The sequence below is a fragment of the Beta vulgaris genome, chromosome 4 (genome assembly GCF_026745355.1).
Source record: "Beta vulgaris subsp. vulgaris cultivar EL10 chromosome 4, EL10.2, whole genome shotgun sequence".
Taxonomy (NCBI): domain Eukaryota; kingdom Viridiplantae; phylum Streptophyta; class Magnoliopsida; order Caryophyllales; family Amaranthaceae; genus Beta; species Beta vulgaris.
Window position 1 is genome coordinate 64452916 of NC_079205.1, and position 16078 is coordinate 64468993.

The 16078-nt window shown below is 30.7% G+C and overlaps 1 protein-coding gene across 2 annotated transcripts; it reads left to right on the forward strand.

Moving 5' to 3' along the window:
- Positions 1-7431: 7431 nt before the first annotated feature.
- LOC109134757 (mechanosensitive ion channel protein 10) lies at positions 7432-15272 on the forward strand. 2 transcript variants are annotated; one of them, XM_019248838.3, is made up of 5 exons: positions 7432-10077; positions 10846-10972; positions 11238-11531; positions 13050-13252; positions 14945-15272. In XM_019248838.3, exons 1-5 carry the CDS (start codon positions 8333-8335, stop codon positions 15171-15173), a joined length of 2598 nt encoding a protein of 865 aa, XP_019104383.2. In that variant the 5' UTR covers positions 7432-8332; the 3' UTR covers positions 15174-15272. The 2 variants fall into 2 exon arrangements, with proteins under 2 accessions (XP_019104383.2, XP_019104382.2); XM_019248837.3 differs by having other exon boundaries at positions 7433-10077; positions 10840-10972; positions 14945-15271.
- Positions 15273-16078: the final 806 nt, after the last annotated feature.

A 16078-nucleotide genomic window follows, 5' to 3' on the forward strand; every position in this document is an offset into this window, starting at 1 on the left:
GAAATTGGTTTTGTATATGAATTAAATGTAGTAAATATTTTTTTGACATGATGAATAAAACAAGCAAGAATTTATGTTTAATAATATTATTGTGGCTATTTATAAATTGCTATACAAATCTGTCAAAAGAAAATTTTAAAAATAATGTTTTTATTTTAATAAAATCGTATATACAAGGAGCCGCAAATACAGGATAATGTATGTATATTGTAGCATTTTATTTTTCAAAAACGTATAATAAACCTAAGAAACCGGTTGTGGTCAATAAATGGTTTCAAAGGGCAAGGTAAGGAGACTGGTTTTTAACGTTGAATGGTCTCCTAACCTCTTTACATATTATATATATACTTATCTAAGAGACTGGTTTTACTTGTCAACTGGTCTCCTAAATAAACAAAGAAACCAGGCATTATAACCGGTCTCTTAACCTAGGACACATGTGAGATGGAGATGTGTTATAATCCGGTTTCATAGGCCATTTTCAACCGGTTTCCTAGGCCTTTTTTGTAGTAGTGTAAAAGGCGTGTGAAAGAAAGCTTATGTGCCATATGATATTCTCCTCAAATTTCTAATGCAATTGTTTAATGTCTATGTGTATTCCCCATTTATAAAATAATGTGTAAGTGCAAGGTATCGAACACGTGACCTTATAAATGAAAATTAAGAGTTTAACCATCAATACATTATGACTTTGTTGTCTAATGTTTCAAATAAAATATGATAAAATCTTGTAATAATTATAATTAACTAAAAAGACTTAAACAAGTATATACATCTCTATCACTTTTATTATGTAGGTTAATTAGCTAATTATAATAAGTTTAGTAAAATGGTATAAGTACTTAATAATGAATATACAAGCTTCCATAAGATCGTGATAGAACTAGTATAATGTTCAATGGCTTTAGGACAATGTTTAATTCGCTATATATAATTATCTTTTTCAATTCGTAATTTGTCCAAAATGGATCAAAAATTAAGCGAAAATTGACTATAATTCGCTTTTTTCGGATTGCAATTTGCAGGGAGATTAGGAAATTATGTTATGTTGCTTTGGGAAGCACTAGTATCAAGTAAGATATGATGCTAAAATACAATAGTCCTTCATAACACATTTTTTTCAGATAGGTCAAGTACACCATAAAATTTAAATTCATCTAAAATGTCCGTCATAAATTTTCAAATCAAGAAACTAACAACTCAACTTGAACTTAAATCACAATCTTTAATATTACATAAATACAGTACATAACACAAATATACCTATTAACCTAACAATTTCTTTAATATCTACACATATTAACAATTTTTAATTATTCATAAGAGCGGTAAAAAGTCTAAATCCTTGACACATACTAACCTCCATTTAAAAAAAAAAATAAGTGACATGTTTCTTCCTTTTATGTAAGAACTTTTTGGAAGAAATGTGTCACTTATTGAAAAACAGAAAAAATATATAATAGTGACATAACTTACCTTCAAATATCCTCAAATAGTCTCCCCGAACTCTTATCTTCACATCTATTCAAATTAAAACTACTCTCTCTAACAAGCTACAATTATCATGCAAAATATTAAGATATGATGCTAATATAAATTTGAAAATATAATAGATTACTATCACCTTTCATCATATAATAACTATATATAGCTAGGGGTGTTCATCAAAAAACCGAAACCGAAACATCGTACCGAAATATGAAAAAAACCGGTTAAAATGGGTGGTAATCGTAACGATAAAAAAAAAATTTAACGCTATAATACTGAACCAATAAAATTAGCGGTTAAACGGTACAGTTACAATTATGATTTTTGAGTGAATGGTTAACCGAAATATATCTTTTTCTCTATATAATTATTGTGCAACATTATTTTCAAACAATTATATAAATTCTAATATTTGTTACTAAGTTACAATAATAATTAGAGAAAGTATGTGATTATTTGGAAACTCTAGTACTAATATAAACACTATATTCATATATTCGTTGCTAGCCACATGGCTTCTTTCCAATGACCTTCCAATGCCCTAGGAGGCATCTTGTGGCGTTCGGATGTCGGACCCTGAGGAAGTCCGAAAGCGTGTATTATAACCTTCAATTTTGGTTGTTTTTGGGACATTTTTGGACTTCTCCGGACCTAGTCATATTCTCTCCCGAAACGTTCCTACGAAGGTCGACATGACTTGTAACGTTGCGCGGGTGATTGACACCATTTGTATTGCCTCGGAAAGCCTCTAAACATCCCATTTGTTCATTTCTTGTGAAACCTAAAATTGTCTCGAAATTAACTTAAAGGCATCCATATGTTCGTTCCAAGCCACATGACTCTTTTCTAATGACCTCCCATGGCCCTAGGAGGCAACACGTGGCGTTTGGAGCTCAGGCCCCGGAAAAGTCCGAAAGCGTGTATTATAACCTTCAATTTCGGCTGTTTTTGGGACATTTTTGGACTTTTCTGGGCCTGGTCATATTTTATCCCAAAACGTTTCTAGGATGGGCAACGTGACTTGTAACGTTACGCGGGTGCTTGGCACCATTTATGTTGCCTCGAAAAGCCTTTAAACATCCCATTTGTTGATTTCTCGTGAAACCTAAAATTGCCTCAAAATGAACGTAATGCATCTATATATTCGTTTTAAGTCACATGACTCTTTTCCAATGACCTTCCATGGCCCTAAGAGACATCCCGTGGCGTTTGGAGCTCTGGCCCCGGGAAAGTCTGAAAGCGTGTATTATAATCTTCAATTTTAGCTATTTTTTCGACATTTTTTGACTTTTACGGGCCTGGTCATATTTTCTCTCGAAATGTTCCTAGGATGGCCGACATGACTTGTAACGTTGCACGGGTGCTTGGCACCATTTGTATTGCCTCGAAAAGCCTCTAAACACCCCATTTGTTCATTTCTCGTGAAACCTAAAATTGCCTCGAAATGAACGTAAAGACATCCATATATGTGTTCCAAGCCATATGACTCTTTTCTAATGACCTCCCACGGCCATAGGAGGCAACCCGTGGCATTCGGAGCTCGGGCCCCGGGAAAGTCCGAAATCGTGTATTATAACCTTCAATTTTGACTGTTTTTCGACATTTTTGGACTTCTCCGGGCCTGGTTATATTTTCTCTCGAAACATTCATATGAGTAACGATTTGACTTGTAACGTTGCGGCGGGTGCTTGGCACCATTGATATTGTCTCAAAAAGCCTCTAAACACCCCATTTCTTTATTTCTCGTGAAACCTAAAATTGATTCGAAATGAACGTAAAGACATCCATTATATATTCGTTCCAAGACACATGACTCCTTTTCAATTACCTCCCATTCCCCTAGGATGCATCCCGTGGCGTTCGGAGCTCGGCCCCTGAGAATGTCCAAAAGCGTGTATTATAACCTTCAATTTTGGTTGTTTTTGCGACAATTTTTGACTTCTTTTATTTACACATTTTTATATATAATAATCATTATAGAACTATACTAAAGATAATAACCAATTTTTTTTACTTTTTCAGTGACGGTAGTGAACAGTTAAAAATCGATCAGCTTCACTTTAAAAAGATAATAACATCTACAAAAGAATCTTAATAATTTACATCACAACCAAAATAATTTTAGATAAAAAAATTGATCATTCATATATATCTCTATTATATAAGCCAAGGGGGGAGCTATGGTGTCCACTCTTGAAAATACTTATATACCCTTAATCTCACAAAAAAATAATAAAGAAAATATTTTTTAAATTCTTTCCTCATTACACATATGGATAATCAAGAAACTTTTACATTACCGCCAAAAAGAATACATAAAAATATGTAAAAGAAATTTCACCTATCATAATTAAGCTTTTCTTTAGAGTGGTCTACAACAGCCATAAATGACTAAATCAATTTTCAAACAATTATATAAAAAAAATTCACAGAGATTCTTACTACCTAAACTTTCAGTTGCAATAAGGATTTCAAATAACATGCATTAACAATCCATAAAAAAATTAAGAATCTTAATTAGAGAATATTCATTTTTTTAAAATTTTTTGGGGATTACAATTAGTTGGGATAATAAATAAATAAAGATAAACATTATCAGATAATATAAATTTATAACTTATTATTTTTATTGAAGCACTACTCACCATAGGGTGTCTAAAAACCTTTATTATCCAGTGAAATTAAATTGCACTACTACTCATAAAATATGCCTATAAAATATATGTATTTTTAAATAAATAAATAACATAATCTAGATTATTGTTTAAAAGGATAGTTGTTAAATATTCTACCAAATACAATTAAGATAACGTATCCTACATCGACTTATTCCTTTCTGGAAAATATTACTCTTTACACTAGAAATGCAAATTTAAAAAATCATAATGCTCATCAATATTCACCATAGATATTACACTATTAAGTTAGTTTTTAACACTTTCTGACGTTACTATTAATATTAATATATTATCGTACGTATCACGTGCATATATTGCTAGTTTTTACAATGAGAAGACCTTTCAAACTTGAAAGTTAAGACGATTCCCATACAATAGTAGTTTTGTTTCTTGCTGAATAAACTAAGCTACTTGTCTTCATATGAATCATATCCTACAAATATTTGTTTTGTATTATTTGTTTTACTCTAGGTTCGACCGAGTGTTCCTTCTTAGCTTATGCGTGGGGCAAGAAATCTGGATTACAATTTACAACATGGTTCCTGACAGGCTGACACCAGGAAATCGGAGGCACCTTCGAACATAGTACAAAAGAAAATTGAGGTAAGCCAATAGATCAAGATACGTTGAAGGACAAGTAAGTCAACATAATTTTTTTGTCATTGAACATCTTGCCTGTTAAGAGACTTTTATTTTTTAACGTAACTAACTAATATTAATGGTGCCATGTCCGAGTATAAACGATTAGCATTCAATGTTCTCAACTTTGAACTCATGTGCCTCTTTTAATATCAAACAAGGCTTAGTCAATTAGATAATTAACTAAATGTCAATTAGAAAAACTGACGGGCCTCACTTCCATTGAAATGACAAAAATGTCACACATACTCGTATTTCAAAATTTAGATATTTAGCCTTTCTCATATGATAATGACGAGTCCAAATCTCTTGCCTCACTTTGTTGAACCATTATTTAATTTGAATCACACATTGTTATTGGTTTACCTCATCAGATTCAAACTGACTTTCGTATTAGAAAAACAGAAATAATGCGAGTTATAATATTGTCATCAACCAATAAATTTGAGCGGCAATTTCTAAAGTAAATAATATTCTTGTGAATTTATTTCATCACCAAATACTTTATCTCTATTCTTCTTACCTTAAATCCACCTATATATTTAAGAAATTTTAGGTTGTAGATAATTTAATTTTAATACTAATAATCGTGTTAGATAAGCTAAATTTGGGACAATATGAATTATTCAAGTTCAATTCATAATTATATAATTTAAATAACTTCAGAACAACAAATTCAAGATCAAGGTCAATTATTATATTAAATACATATAACTTAAGTCATGCTAATAAGTTCAAATAAGTTGAACAAACTTGAAATTTTAAAATTTGATTCCTAAAGGGGATATGTAACTACTCACTATAAAACTATGTAGCTAGCCACAACATAGATCCATCCATGAATGCATTATCGAAGTCAATAATAGGGGCTTTAATCATGTCATAAACTTTCCATGCTACGCTTAGGTGTGTGATCGACTATTGTTTTGTCTTTGCATAAAATCCCCGCATATAATTTTCTAGTTTTCTGTTTCATATACTACTTTTGTCGTTTTTAGTTGCTATATTTTAACTGTGTGCATTATTCACATGATAACTTTAACTGTTTTTTAGTTTATATTCTTGCTGGAGCCTGGAGGAGAGTTTGACCACATACAAGATTGGTACGTAGGGTTTCACCCTAAAACTAAGTCATTCTATCTACTATCTAGTTATTCAATGTGAGACAAAATATTACTGACATGTGAACTATACTTTTAACAGAAAAGTAACCATATGTTTCTTCTAGGAAAATGAAAAGGATTCTTATTCGCTTCTCCCCAAACAAAAGTAAAGAAAATTAAAAGCTTAAATTATGTGAATATATGCTTGAAAATTACTTTTAGTATGAAGGGAACTTATGGAAGTATGGAACTATACAGGAAAAAGCATATCTTTATTGAACAAGTTGCATTGTCTATATGCGGTCCTACAATGTTACAAAGATTCCTTCTTAAATTCAATTACTTGGTTGAAATTTACAACTCATGGGAGATGAGCCATGAGAATAGCATTCGATAGAAATTTAGGCACGAACAAAACTACATTTACATTTATTACAATAATTGATTACATTAATTCGCAAGATTATACATATATGTGGGAGCTCATGTTTCTTACTTTTACTTGCTTTTGTGAGAATTCGTGTTTCTCACTTTTACTTGCTTTTTTAAGAATTCATTTTTCTTATAACATATGTGTATACCCTTAGTTATACATAACTTTGGTAGAATACTTATGTTTCTACGCCCTTAAACACAAGAACTTGGTACAGATTTATATTCATCTAATCTATATTTCTAATATTATGGTTACATACTCAATCCTAGAGTTTTTTATATTCATTTAATATTTATTTTTGATATATATAATATGTCTAGATTTTTCTAAAGCATACTTCCTCAGTTTCTTTTTACTTGTAATGGTTTGACTTTTACACTGTTTACCAACACTACCTAGTTTATATTTGGTGATTTATAGTTAAGGAAAAACATATTTATGCGTGATCTTGTTAGATTCGTCAAAAATATTAATGGTTGAAGTTATGCATTGACAAACATAAAAGTTAAACGGTTACAAGTAATAAGAAACAACGAGAGTATATTCTAGATATTTTACAAGATATCTATAGACTACCTCTAAGATACATTAGAAATCTAGATTTTTCTATGTTAATATTCAATCACATTTAACTCCAAATGTACCTACTTCTAGTTAGCCCCAAGGCCCAATCTAAATAAAATAGGAGACTTGAGTTTACTAACAAATGCGTAGAATATAGACATCTACCCATAAATATAAATGAATGTGAATATACTTCAGGACTATTATTAACACATACAAACGATTATTCCACTTTATGAAGATAAAGGTCCTGTTTGGCAAATAGAGTTTAGCTGTTAGAGTTTAGAGTTTGTGTTCAGCAGATTTGACTGCAAAGGTTATTGCCATTTGTTTGTGTAAAATAACATTTATAGAAATTTTAATACATATGTGTATATTATTAGAGGCATAAAAGTCATTAAACATATTTCTACCTAATCCTCTAAAGAAAAACCTCCTAATATGAGCTTTTTCATTTTGAGAGTTTTCATTCCAAAACTCTCTTTTACCAAACATCTTTTTTAGAGCTTTTGACTAGTCAAAACTCTAAAAGTGGTCCAAACCTCTCTTTTTGCTCCAAAATTCTAATTGCCAAACACCCCAAAGACTTTGACGAAAGTTATTTGTTGCATAGATTTGTATTTGGAACTCGGAAGGGCACGAATAAATGAACGGGAATCACAATTAGGACTTTTCTTTAATCTCTGAAGAAAACCAAGGATCTATAATTGCACGTAGAAATCTAATTCTGAAAAACATCAATTATTAGGCTGAACTTAACTTATCTATATTAAGACGATAAATAGTTGAGAGCATAAGAAAAAAATAGCTCAAAAGAACATGTATTAGAGTTGTGATCGAGTGCGAGTGGAAACATATATCTAGTGATTCAAAAATAATAAAAATAAATATATGCGACAAGAAAAATAAAATAAAAGAACACATGATTTAACGCACGCTTTTTATAATTCTAGGTGACTATTATATAAATGTCCACCCACGACGTATATCTGTGTGTTATTTGCAAAATTGGCCCTTACTGTAATTTGGGCCACCAAACACAACAATATCCAACCAACAAACTAAAAGAAAGCAAATATATGTCTCCCTTGCAAACCACAACATACCATGGCATAGAAGATCTAGTCACAAGATGACCGTGAAATCTTCTGACTTCACTTCTAAAAGAAACTTTTATTAAACCAAAAGTTCCATTAGCAAAAAAAAAAAAGATGTAGCTATACTGTGAATCATTTATATAAAGCTGGAAAAAACGGGTGTTAGCTAGATATATATGTGTGTGGATAGTATCATTATGAGATTACATTTGCTACATCATAACATCAAGTCATTGTTTAAAACTCAACAAAATCATAATCAACTTATTACTCTTAAGGAAAAAAAATACTTGAGGTAGTTGTATTTAGTCGAAAAAAACACAGGAGATGGAAGATGATTCAAGTTTACTAGATGAATCTACTCCTAATTCTTCCTACTTGCACGAGATTACGCCCGTTGTTAGTCCAACAATTGTGGTTCAAGCACAGCAACAACTTGATATCTCTGTCGAAATGTCAACAGTAAGTAACGAAGATGATTCAGAAATACCTCTATCATCCTGTATGAAATGGTATCTTTTAAAAGTTCTTGTGATTTGTGGTCTATCTTATGCTATAGGATCATCAAATCGTTTAATTCCGAATGTTTATAACTTAGTAGCAATACCATGGACTATGACAGTTCTTATATTGACTGGAGTTATAAACAAGCACTATGAAGATGTAACTCGCAATCTACTTGTGTTACTGCTTCCAATTTGTGTTACATTTGTTGTTATTGTGGTAGGAACGCTTGTTTTTCCAATAGCAGTTATATTGTTACCTTGGCTTGTGGTGTCTTTTTCAATTGCGCGATTACTCCAATTCATTAGGTATGGTGATGAGTATGACAATGTCACTGCACTTAAGCTGTGTATCCGCGCTTGGATATACCAGCTTTACCTCTTCTCCATCGCCCCTGCTCTAGCACTTTTGCTTACAGTCGCTTGGTATGCTCCAAACTTAAGGTTACAATTTTATAAAGTGGAAGGAATGCTGCTAACAGATTGGCAGCATATATGCAGTGCAATGAGTGGCATGTTTATATGCAGCATTCTTTTCTTAATTGTAGCCTTATACTTTATACCACGACTACAATTGGATCATTCAGAGAGTGGCATCAATATTCCAGAAGCAGTACTTGAAATAGCCGACTGTCTAAATGTGTTCTTCTGGCTGAAACTTGTTACAGTTAACACAATCGCGCCTCATGTCTTAAAACACCACAGGTCCTTGGAACTCGAAACATGGAAATGGTTCCAAGTCTCGATTTTCATGGTCATTATATACAATGTCATTACATTATCTACACATATCATCGTCTGGTTGTTACAGAAGTTAGTCTGTCGTTATAAACTTGTTCCAAAGACTACAACAGAGAAAAATTCACAGCAAAATAATACAGTACTCAAAATTCTGTTGCGCAGGAGATATATAGTGTATTGGGGAAATGGCATGAAACATAACATCACCTTTGTATTAACCTCATTGTTCTTTCTACTAGCTTGGGTGTTGGTTTTTAGGCCCCAACTCGATGAAACACCTAAGGCTAGAAAAATCTATGAATTCGGAACCTGGACTTCTCTCAGTTTTTTAGTTTGCGCGTTTCTCTGGTTGATAAAAACTTGTGTTATATTGTTTCAAGAGGCTAGTTCAATCTACATTCGATTACAATCAAACATCTTACAAGGAGGAAAACAGTTGTACTTCCTTGGCATGATTAGTCGCCATAGTTTCGATATCTTCAATCTTATGTATCATGATGATATGCCAAATATAGTTGATGAGAATGGGATGACAAAACATTTTGTTTCAGTACTTCGACATTTGCTTAATTTGAGTTTGGCAGTAAATCTGAACACACATTACCATACTAAATCTGATGTTGAAGATGAATGGGAAAATGAGAAGAGATTGTCTAAAGTAAAGAAGGAAAGAGCCAAGGAATACTTGTTAATGGTGCAAGATGATCCAAATCCAACAATTTATGCTATACAACAAGTAGCTCTTTACTTTGTGATAGCTAAAGATAAATTGTCGGAGGAGAAATACTCGTCTATCATCCTCCAAAAGCTCCAGAGCTACAATAATAGGTACGACCACGAGATCACCAACTTTTATAAGTCTCTCTAAGGGCTCATTCTTTATCGTAATATTGTGACCTTTCACATTTTTTAATTTGAAAAAGAAACTAATATCCGAAATATGTAAAGAACATAAAATATGGTCCGTTAGATATCATTCTCAGTCTCTAATTTTTAGCTTTAACACTTTATAAGTCATATGACCTATATATATGTTGTAAAATAAATTAAACCGTAAAATTATTACACTTATATTAGTAATGTTTATTTTGAAAATTAACACCCAAAAATTCGAAACTACTGAAAAGGAAATTGAAAATAGATAATGAATGTATTGTTAGTATAATCATACTATCTTCCAGACTAGATGATGGTTTAACAGTTACTTATAATATTGAAGTTCTATATTTTTGCCACGTAGACAAGTGATTTTTCATTTTTCTCAATACAAAATAACGAATAGCCCGAATCTTAAATCTTGTGTCCCATTATATATGTATACTTGTGCATGTGTCACTCTTTTTATTTGTTATTATTATTATAATCCACCACTATATAATTGTATTTTAAAAACACTTTGTAGTAAATTCTAATCAACCAATAGAATAGCATGACACACAAATGGTACACAACGTGTGTAGAACGGAAGATTTATACACCAAGTAGCCAAAATACTTAATTAGCTTTGAACTTAACATTATCTTTTATTGAATGGATGGATTATTATCTTGTCCATTTGATTACAAATTTACAACAATCAATTATGTTTAGAAGCAGGGGCTTTGAAGAGATGGTGAAGAAACTAATAGGACAGGAAAACTGGAATGATTTTCAGCATCAACTTGATGAAAATATGCCTCCTTCAGAAGCAATATCATTTGAAGCACGACTTAAAGCATGGATGGTACATACTACATACTTGCATTGATCAATCTCATTGCCTTTATTTTTGTGCTTTACTTGATAAGGGGTTTAATAATAATCGTCGTTAGGAGAGTTTGATCCATATACAAGCTCAAATGAGGTTCCATACTAAAACTAATTGACAATAGTAATAACTCTTTTAGCTTATAATATGGTACTTTTTCTCCTCTTTCTCCAATGTCGGACAACTCACATGTTCGCAACAAATAAGGGGTTTTTTAACAGATACATTGTTCAATGACCAGGAAATGGCACACAACAATTGTTTGTTCGTCGCAAATACATTAAGTAGTGCCAAAGAAGTTGTGGATTGTTTGGACAAAATTATCAGCTCATTTCTAATCTTTGCAACCTTCATAATGTGGTTGCTTCTCACCGGGTTGGCTACTACACAAGTACTTGTCCTCATTACGACACCATTGTTTGCTGTAACTTTTATATTTCAGAACACTTGCAAGACCTTCTTCGACGGGCTCATGTTTGCTTATGTGGTGCATCCTTTTAGTGTTGGAGATTTATGCATCATTGATGAGAAAATGGTTAGTTATTAGTTAACCCTTTGAATTTTTGTATAATTTTCAATTTCTTTTTAAAAACTACTCATTTAACCTAAAAAAACAGTTAAAATTCTTTTCAAGTAGCAAAAACTAGTTTTAGGCTATGTTTCGCAACACTGGAGCTGAAACTGATAAGGTGGTTGAAACTGATTAAGTAGCAGCTGAAACTGTTAAGGTGCTGAAACTGATAAGCTAGCTGATTGAATAACCTAATTGATAAAATTATTTATGCCGTAGCTAAAATATCTTTTTAGGTTTAAAAAGATAAAAAGAAAATATCTTTTTGGGCATAAAAAGATTTTTTTTTAAAAATAAATTCAACACCTAACCTCAGACGCTATATTTTACTCCAACTCAATTTCAGTCAAAATCTGGACTTAAATTTTATTTAAGTTCCTCCATCAAACACCACTAATCATATAAAATGACTTAAAATTATAACACCTTATCATTTTAGTTACTTGAAATGCTTCCCCAAACAGAGCCTTAGGCCTTGTTTGGTTGTATATAGGAAGTCATATTTCCTAGGAACTTATTTTTCCCATGTATTTAAAATTTCTAGGAAGTGTAAAATTGTGTTTGGTTGATAATGGGAAGTAGTACCTAGGGGGACCTAGGTAAGTAACTTCCTCCATTTTGGAGGAAGTAGAACTTCCTAGGAAGTGCAAATTCCCATGGTTTTACCAACCAAACAACTTCATATACTTCTACTTCCTAGGAATTTGCACTTCCCATGATTTATTTTGTCAACCAAACAAGGCCTTAGTAAGCACATATATCAGTTTGAATTGGTAAATGTCGGTAAACTGCATAAGTGATTTACACTAAATACTAGCAAAAATCTATTATAATTAGTAGTAATCAGTTTTAATAAATAAAAAGAAGTTTTAACAGCTAAAATAATTTTTGTCCAGTAAAAATAAGGGGAAGTGTACAAGGCCTAAACACAGTATTTGTTTGGGTAAAAAACATCCTAGAAAAATCATGAGTTGCAGATATGATTTTAAGCCGCTTGCAATGGTGGTATTTCTTTCAAAATCTTTCCTCATTTAATATTTAAAGGTGGAAAACTTATGAATATATAGTAGAATATAGAGCTCTCACTAGGAAGGAATAGTCCACATTTGATTTGTTGTTTTTCATTTTCCTTTTTTCTTTAAATATTTTGACAAAAGCAAAAAAACTATAGATATTACTTTATAATTTAAAGAGTTTTTTGCGGGGATATATCAGGGTAATAGGGAATTTTGTCAAAGGCCGGAAAATTGACTTTCTCGCCGGAAATTATGATTTTGGTAGTACCTTTTAACAAAACTTAAATTTCGGTTGGTATATCCCCACAAAAAAAATTTAGTGAGTTATATCCCACAAAATGTCCTATTATCCTAGTATATCCTCGCAAAAAACTCTAATTTAAAATATGTTACATCCAATCAAACTGCATATAAAATATTTTGTGCGTTTAATTGAAGGTGTGAATTTTCTTCTTTATTTTAATAGATGGAGGTTAGAACGGTTGGTGTTTGGAGAACAACCTTTACCAAAGTTAGTACACAAGAGAAGGTGATATATTCAAATTCGGAGTTATCTCACAAAAGCATTATCAACCATAAGACTCAATTTGACTGGAATGATGCAGTGGAGCTTAATGTAGGTTCTTTGGACGCGGAAAAAATTAAGAATCTGAAACAAGTAATTGAAAGGTAAGGTACGGTTCAATTCAACTTATCTAGATTGAGACTATTTGAAATTTTTAGATCTGAACTTATATGATTTGATTTGATTTGATCTGATCTGATTACAAGATCTTATCTTTTATAAAATATATTATTACTATTATATTATTACTTTGTAATTCAATATTATGCAATACATTATAAGATCTTATTTGTATTATTATTATTATTATTATTATTATTATTATTATTATTATTATTATTATTATTATTATCATTTTATTTCTATCACAACTTTTACACAACTTTTATTATTAATAATAATTATTTTTATTATCATTATTATAATAAAAACAATAATTATAATCATAATAATAATTATTATTCCTAGAAATAATTATATAAACCAAATCATTGATTTATAAGAGCACTCATAAAATGTTTCACACTTTCTCTTAAAAAAATATTTTACACTTGAGAAGTCGGCAGACTCAACTCTTTTTCTTCATATAAAATAAAATAAGATATACAAACAACTATGACTTGCGCAAGAAAGAAATGGATAGCGTGCAACTTCAGATAGCTAGCGAGATTTGGAATTAGGTAGAAAGAGGTATACCAGATCTAAATTTATAATTTGTATCTCGCACTTAGCTTATTTTGAAATGGTATTCGAACTTAATAGTTTCGTTGTCATGAATTTGAGCTATCATATTTATTTTATATATTTTTTATTTTTGCGCCAATCTTATGTTCTTAACATGTGGCTTTTAATTTTCTATTATTTAATAACAAAATAACTTAAAATAATGATAACAATGACATTTATAATGATAACAACGAGATTAATAACAATTATCTATATTAATAATTAATAAGTACAACAACAACAATAATAATCCTTTTGAACAAATGTATTAGTAAATAATAGTAATAATGAGTTTTTAAATATAAGCATGATCTGAACTTATTTTTTCTGATCTGATTTGATCTGAAATAAGCAAAAATAAGGTGAACTGAACATAGCCTGAATTGATTTTTTTTTTTTACCAATTGACAATGAATTTACTTATGTAAACTAATTTTCACTGTTTTGCATTTCTCTCATGCAAAAATTTGATTTAAACTGATTATATAATTAACTTTTTATTGACTAAAACTAATTATCGTTCAAGTTTAGTTCAGCCTTTTTATTAAGATAAAATCAAAAATCTAAAATATGAAGTCCATGAAATTTTTTCCTAATGGTTGCTTTTAAAAATAAGTTATATAACATACTTACTTCGTTATGAAAAAAAGTGAAACTATTAAGATTATTACGGTATAGTATGGTAAAGATATGATTAATAAGGATATATTGTTATCTTAGAAAATATTATCGTATGATTTTTTTCTTAATAATAGGTGTTAGGACAACATTTCAAAAGTATTGTATTTAGAGGAATGTTTCTTATCTTCTAATCCTACTTTCCAAATATGTATACTCATCGTTTGTCATGATTTATACAATATCACTAAGACACTAATTATTGAGTTTGTCTTGTAAGAGACCGCCTATTTTTAAATTAAAATTAGGCAATGGTAAGCCCAATATTTAAAACAAAATTAGCCCCAATAGTGATTAAGTCAATTCCTTTCGATAACTAGTTTAATCCATTTAGTGACTGTCTCTAATTTTTGTTAACTATTAATGAGTTATTGTTTTTTTTGTTACATCAGATATCTTGATGGTGATAAAGATAAATTCAAACAAGGTTATAATTCTGTGGACGTCTTGACAACCGAATTAGATAGCATCAAATTAACAGTTTATCTTAAACATAGAGTGAAGCTTCAAAATCACTCCTTCTTTGAATGCCTCAAAGAAAAGCGCAAGCTACGATCTGAGTTCATTCTCTACGCAGAGAACCTTGTCGATCAATACAAAAATGGGATATCAAGTTTTTAAGGCTTGTATACATAAAACTTAGAAGTATTCTACACTAATATTAGTGTAAATTAAAGCTATATATGATCTATAGTGATCCTTTGTCTTTACATATAATCATTTTCTCATTCAACTTATAGTTACTCTTATATACTATTTTTAAACATAGTGACGCTTATATTTACCCTTTCTTATATTAATTTGCCATGCATGATAAAATTAACCTTATAACATAGTACTTTTGTTCTCATATATATATATAGTCATCCCTTACATACTTATAGTTGCTCATTTTTCATATCTACCTTTTTGACCATAGTGACTTTTTTTCCTCCATAAACCACGTGTGATATCATTAGGTCTACACGAAATTTAATGTCGACCAAGTTCATATAAGTATTTTCAACTTCTACATATTACTCTCTCCGTTCCAAAATATAGTTCCCATTTCTATTTTGGGAGTCAAATGTTATAAACTTTGACCAAATATTCTTACTAATGTATACAAAAAAACATATTCATGATGGGTCTTGTTAGATACGTCTCAATGTATAAATTCGTAATATCAACTTTTTATATTTTTTACTAATAAGAAATAAAAGATATTGTAGGTCAAAGGTACGTTTTGAAGACTATGCAAAATGAAATGAGAACTATATTTTGGGACGGAGGGGATAGTTTTAAGGTGCACTATATTATACTACCTTTACAAACTTTGCTTATCATCATAACCAATGAAAAAGTGAAAAATGTTAGAGGCGAGAGAAAAATATAAAAAGAGAGGGAGGAAATGTATAAGAGAGAACAAAAAAGAAAAATTAGATGCATGAGGGTTTCATTTGAAAAAAAAAATGGGGGGGGGGGTTTCACTTTCAAAAAAGTATTAAAAATTGTGTGCGTGTAAATTGGGCATAACGGAGCGAAAA